Source organism: Vulpes vulpes, chromosome 6 (genome assembly GCF_048418805.1).
Source record: "Vulpes vulpes isolate BD-2025 chromosome 6, VulVul3, whole genome shotgun sequence".
NCBI classification, from domain to species: Eukaryota; Metazoa; Chordata; class Mammalia; order Carnivora; family Canidae; genus Vulpes; species Vulpes vulpes.
Genome location: NC_132785.1, coordinates 121,268,604 through 121,274,981, shown reverse-complemented (window position 1 = coordinate 121,274,981; position 6,378 = coordinate 121,268,604). Strand labels below are relative to the sequence as shown.

Below are 6,378 nucleotides of genomic sequence, written 5' to 3'. Positions count from 1 at the left end.
AAAAAAAAAAAAACCCAGGAATGTGCGAAGATAATTCATAACATAAGGATTGCATAAGCCTAGTAAACCCGAAAATAATTAGCTTCTGTTAACTTTAAAAATAAAACTGGGGGGTACCTAGGTGGCTCAGTCGGTTAAGCATCTGCCTTCAGCTCAGGTCAGGATTCCAGGGTCCTGGGACCCAGTCCCGCATGGGGCGGGAGGATCCCTGCCCAAGGGGAGCCTGCTTCTCCCTTACCACTCATATAAAGTCAATTCACACATCTTTTGAGTTACATGTTTTATACACTGTATTCTTACAATAAAATAAGCTAGAGAAAAGAATGTGATGTTTAAAAAAAATCATAAGAGAAAATATATTCACAGTACTGTACTATAAAAAAAAAATCAGTACAAAAGTGGACCCCCAGAGTTCAAACCCTTGCTGTGCAGCAGTCATCTGTATTGGGTGTTTTCTTTACATTTGGAGGTTTTTTTTTTGCTGGAAACAATTCTTCCGTTGTTCAGATGCTTTACGGAGCTTCTCTCTTGGGTGGGGGCACCAGGCAGGGGGGGGGAGCCGCTGAAGTGGGTGGAGCTGGGGGCGGGTGGGGAGGGCCGCCCCGGGTTTTGCTGGGGCTGACGTCCGCGAAAGGGCCCGCCCTGGGGGGGATGGGGGTGTCCCCATTGGTTGGCCCAGGAAATAACACCCGGTGCAGCGGAGGCGTTTGCAGAGCTGCTCCGGGAGAAGGCGGGGGTCTCCGCGATGATGAGTGAGCCTCCCCCCCGGGGCGCCGGGACCCGAGCCCCCGCGGCGCTGCACCCCGCCCCCTCCCCCTCCCCCTCCTACCCAGCTAACGCGGTCTCCCTCTCCCCCTTTTCGTCTCCCTAGAACAGGCGGCCTTTGCTGTAGTGGGCGGAGGTGAGTGGCCTGGAGCCCGCGGCCGTGGCAGGGGCTGGGGCCGGAGGGGGGGCCCGGGCTGCAGCCCCGCGCCCCAGAGGGCACCGGACTCGGCGCGGCGCCCCCTCCCGGCCGCGTGTCCAACCGGCAGGTGGAGATCCCATCGGTGGGGGCGGGGAGGAGGGGGAGGGGGAGGGGTGATCTCTGCGAAACCCCGCTCTGGGGTACTTCAGCTCCCGCACCTGCGCACACGGGGCCCAGCGCGGCCAGCCCCCCCCCCCCCCCCCCGGGGTCGCACAGCCGCGTTAGAGACCCGGCCCGCCTCGGCCCGTGTGACCCCTTCGCCCACCCCTACCCCCACCCCCACCCCCACCCCCACCCCCACCCCCGCGCCGCGCAGACAGGCCCCGAGCCGCCCAGGGGTCCCGGGGGGTCCCGGGGGTCCCCGGCCCGGCCGCGCCCTGACCAGCCCCGCGTGCCCGCAGTCGCGGCGGTGGCGGCGGTGCCGGTGACCCTGGGCGCCGCGGGCTTCACCGGGGCGGGAATCGCCGCCTCCTCGCTGGCGGCCAAGATGATGTCCGCGGCCGCTGTCGCCAACGGGGGCGGAGTCGCCGCCGGCAGCCTGGTGGCTACGCTGCAGTCCGTGGGTTTGTAGGGGGCTGGGGGCAGGGGGGAGGGGGAGGGAATGGGGACGGGGAGGAGGGGAGGGGGCCATGGGAGCGATGGGAGCAGAGCCGGGAGTTGACTCAGGCCAGAGGCGAGCAGAGGCGCGGTCTGTCCCCTCCCCCGCCCCCCAGGCCTGCGACATCCTCCTCCTTCTTGGCCCTTTGCCTCCCTCACTGTCCTCTCTCTGGCTCCTTCTGAGTGAGGTTCCACAGCAGTGGAGGGATAAGGGAGCTCCAGGGGGGAGAAGGAGCCCAGGGCTCTGGGTGCAGCCCTACCAGGATCTGACACCTGGGTGCACCGGCAGGGGCCCTTCCCCTCTGGGCCTCAGTGGCTTCCTGTGTGATGTGAGGGGACCTGTCGTTCTCAGGCTCTGTGGCTGACTGTCCTCTGCCTCTCACTTCCTCACTTGGCAGCCACCTCCAGGGACCTCTGCCCAAGGCCAAGCCCTGGGGGTTTTCAGAACCTTAGAGCAGGGATCCAGGGGTCTGGGCCTCACACCTCCAGCGGGGGTGGGGGGCCACTGGCCGCTGCATGTTTCCCTGCTCACCCTCGGTCTCTTCTTCAGGGGCAGCTGGGCTCGGCACCTCAACCAAAATCCTCCTGGCCTCTCTTGGGTCAGGTTTAGGAGCCTACTTTGGAAAACCAAAAAAGGAATCTTCATCTTCCCAAGCAGAACCCGGGGCTGAAGGGGAAGAGCAAGAAGAAACTGAATCCCAAGCTGAACCTCCAAACCCCCCAGTCGGGTCAGAGAAGCATGAGAAATAAAGATCATGCACAGGGACACCTGGGTGGCTCAGTGGTTGAGCATTTGCCTTCGGCTTAGGTCGTTGTGATCCTGGGGTCCTAGGATTGAGTCCCGCATGGGAGGGAGCCTGCTTCTCCCTCTGCCTTGTGTCTCTGCCTCTTTTCTGTATCTCTCATGAATAAATAAATAATATTAAAAAAAAAAAAAAAAAAGGTCATGTGCAGAACGTCTCCCTGTCTTTGCCTCTTGCAGCCCTGCTGGGGGAGGGGAGTAGGGGGATGGAATCCCCATCCTCCCAACCTGCATCATGGAGGGGGCCAGGACGGGGCTGACTTAGCACAGAATCAAGTTGGCAGGAGGCTTTGGTTAGTCCTAGTCTTACAAGGGATGGGCTGTATATACCCAGGGCCATTCTTAGACCTTCTGTGGGCCTCAGTTCCACGATGGGGTTGACGTTGACAAACGTTCCAGTTAGGCAGCCAGAGTGAAGGGTAGCCAGGATACCTAATGAGCCGCTGACCCCAAAGCACTTCGCCCTTCCTCATGCATGGACCCTACATCCTGAGATGAGCCAGACACAGGCCTTTCCCCACCCGACCTCAAAGACCAGTGGGGAGGCTGACAAGCAGGCCACCAGGCCAACGTGGTATGCTGAATGTCACAGTGGAGCTTCCGGGCAAGAGACTGAATCGGGAATGGTCACCTCACTGTGTTGGGAAAAATCCTCCAGTTCCAATTGTGATAAGTGTTCTTGGTGTCCCCTGTCTCCACTCATGTCCAGGTGACAGCTTACCTCTTGCCAGAGAGGTCTCATTCTCTGCAGTTGTTTTTTGTTTACTTGTTTGTTGTTTTGGTTTGGCTTCGTTTTTGAGGATGAGATATAACATAAATAGAAATTCTAAAATTTCTGCTTACACCCCAGTAGTCTTTTTTAAAATATTTATTTATTCATGAGAAACACAGAGAGAGAGAGAGAGGCAGAGACACAGGCAGAGGGAGAAGCAGGCTCCATACAGGGAGCCTGACGTGGGACTCAATCCTGGGTCTCCAGGATCAGGCCCTGGACTGAAGGCAGCACTAAACCGCCGAGCCACCTGGGCTGCCCTCACCCCAGTAGTCTTGAGGTGTCCAGGGGCACCCTCCGCATTTTATAGACCACTTGTGTGCCTATCAACAGGAAGGGCTGCTAGCATTATCACTCCCAACCTGCAACGAGAAAAATCCAGACAACATACAAAAAATAATTTTTAAAATGAATATAAAATATACAGAAAAATTACCTTTTCTTGAACCCCTAAAAGCTGAAACAGCAGGCCTGCTGGGTGCTCCACTGAGAAAGACACGGCAGGCAGAAACCCTGAAGAAAACTTCCCGCGCGGAGAAGAAATAGGGAAGGAGCTATAGCCCCACGCTCCTGCTCCCCCCGGGAGCAAAAGCCTCACATTGCTGGGGGTAGGGTGGTCCCTATAGATGGGGGAGGGTGGGAGGAAGAACACCTTTCCCCCTAAGGTTGGAATGCCAAACCTTCCAGGGCTCAGAGAGAAACTCCTACCCTTGGGGAAGGGACAGGGCTATTGAGATCAAGCCTCAGTTGGCCACAGAGCCAACCCATAAATGGGCCCTTTCTTGGCTGTGTCTTTCCCCACCTCATCTTTCATTCCTGGCTGGTGCCCCCTGGGGTCACATCCCAAACAAAGCACTTGGACTCCAGTCCTCCTGCTGGAGCCTCAGCCCAAGACAACTTCCCACCCTCTCCTCAGGCCAGCTCAGCGGCCCACAGGGCTGAGTCCAGGACGGCTGCAGTGCCATATTAGATTGCTTCTGAAACTTGGCTGTGTTCAGGCCTTATCCTTCTCCCCACCTCAGAATGAGGCTCAGACAAGAGGCTTTATGGTCTGTCTCGCCACAGCCAGGTCCAGATCTGTGGGCATTCCAGCAGAGAAAACAGCTCAGCTCTGAGGCTGGGTAAGGACTCAAGGGGTAAATCACTCAAACCAGTGGACTGCCCCCTAAGTCTTTGCAATTGTCAGGAAAAAGCCTGGCACAATTTCTGTTTGAAAAAAAAAAAATGTCGAAAAATAGAAAGAAAGAAAGAAAGAAAGAAAGAAAGAAAGAAAGAAAGAAAGAAAGAAAGAAAGAAAGAAAGAAAGAAAGAAAGAAAAAAAAATGTCTGCTCAATTTCCTTCTCTAGAAAATCCCTATTACCAAAGGCACTCCAGAGAGTCTGGCTGGGGCCAGCCGGAAGGTGGCTGAAACTGTTCAACTCTCCTACCTCCCCACCCCCTACCCTGAACCTCTTCATCAATTGATTGATCCATTTCAAAAATAATTTTATCTCCCTGAATACAGACAGGCTGTTCAAGGAGGCAGCTGGTAGGGCGTTGGTGGGCAAGGAGCCAGAGTAAGACTCCAAATCTGGAAATAACCCATAAAGCCAGCCATTCTCAGCCTGTGGGAAGATGCCCATCTTAATAGCAGCAGGAGTTGGGATCTTTGAATCATTTCTTAATGGGTTCTTTTTTTTTTTTTTTTTTTGACATTTTATTTATTTATTTGAGAGAGTGAGCAAGCATGACCCAGGGGAGGGGCCAAAGGAGAGGGAGAAGCAGACTCCCTGCTGAGCAAGGAGCGGGACTTGGAGTTGGATCCCAGGATCCTAGGATCATGACCTGAGCCCAAGCCAGACACTTAGCTGACTGAGCCACCCAGGTGCCTCTTAACCGGTTCTCTTAACAGGATCTATAAAAGAGAGGCAGCAGCATCACCCTTCTTAGAATGTTGGCCACAGTAGATGTGTTTTTAATGTTACTCATTTTGATCCTCCTGTTCTAGCACTTTTAGAATTGCTCTGTGGGTCTTCAGGGAGCTGTAGAGGTTTCTCAGAAGTGGCCTTGGGGACTCAGGATGGTGGCAGGGCTCCCTGTCTTCTCTCACCCAGACTGGGTGCTAATGGAAGTCATAGAGTGGAGCATCTCTCCTAGGCCGGCTACACTCCCCTTACCGCAGGGCCTCTTCCTGCACCCACTGTCTTCTGTATTTTCAGACCAGCCACTGTGGTCCCCCTTGGGTCCCTCTGCTCTCAGTGGGGAAATCAGTGATGAAACTTCGTTTCTGTTGGAAGGTTGGGGGTGAAAGGAGATAAAGGGCCAGCGACATGGTTTCCCTTTTGTGTCTGAGCCTTCATAGATGTCTGATGTCGGGCTCTGCTGCAGTAGTGGCTCTATGTCAAACCTGTGACTGTACTATGATCTGCTTGAGTGTCTCTCTCTCTCTCTCTCTCTCTCTTTCTCTCTTTTTTTTTCTTTCTTAACATTTTTTTTAGAGGTAGGCAAGAGGCAAAGAGTAAATCTTAAGCCTTCATCTTACAACCCTGAGATCATGATCTGAGCCAAAATCAAGAGTCAACTGCCTAACCACCAGAGCCCCCCAGATGCCCCCGGCTGGGCTGAGCCTTTCAATGAGCACCCCTCTCCCCATGTGTCAGAATGTGAACATTTCTTTTCTCGGGTGGGTAAAATTCCCAAGAAGAATCCTTCTTCCTTTGTTCTGGCCATAGTAACCTGGCTGCCAGTGTTCTGGGTGCCTATTGATGAAGACCAGGGATCTCAACATTTGTGAATATGAAGCTCCTGCTCTCAGCCCCACTTCATGCCCCTGGTCCCAGAGACCCAAACTTGCCAAAAATAAAGTGTCAGTTGTCTACTGGAGGGGAGCCCTGGGGATTAGCCTCATTCCTAACAGACATCCATCAGACTTATGCTGGTCTACCCCAAAGCCACACTCCAGAAGCTGAGCCTTTGGGGGGCCCTCCACAGAAGAGAGGGGCCTCTTTCTCCCTGTCTCCACTGACAACTTAAGACTCAGCTTTCTTGGGACTAAGTGAAACCATGTGTCCATGTGATTTCTGGCCTCCAAAGTGGTATTCCTGTCATCTTCTCTCTCCTTCTCTTTGCCCACACGGTTCTAAGTTTCTGTAGCCCATTAGTCTTATTTTAGTGGTGAATGGAGAAGGAACAAGTAAATGCAACCCTCTGTTGGGCTGATTCCTCTATTGCTTGCCATCAAGGTTCCCTACTGTGTTCATTAG

General features: G+C 54.3%; 1 protein-coding gene across 1 annotated transcript; it reads left to right on the top strand.

Moving 5' to 3' along the window:
* Positions 1-604: 604 nt before the first annotated feature.
* IFI27L2 (interferon alpha inducible protein 27 like 2) lies at positions 605-5,134 on the top strand. The gene is made up of 4 exons (XM_072762217.1): positions 605-752; positions 872-901; positions 1,366-1,527; positions 2,112-5,134. The coding sequence occupies exons 1-4, from the start codon at positions 746-748 to the stop codon at positions 2,309-2,311; spliced, it is 399 nt and encodes a 132-aa protein (XP_072618318.1). The 5' UTR covers positions 605-745; the 3' UTR covers positions 2,312-5,134.
* The last annotated feature ends 1,244 nt before the right edge of the window (positions 5,135-6,378 follow it).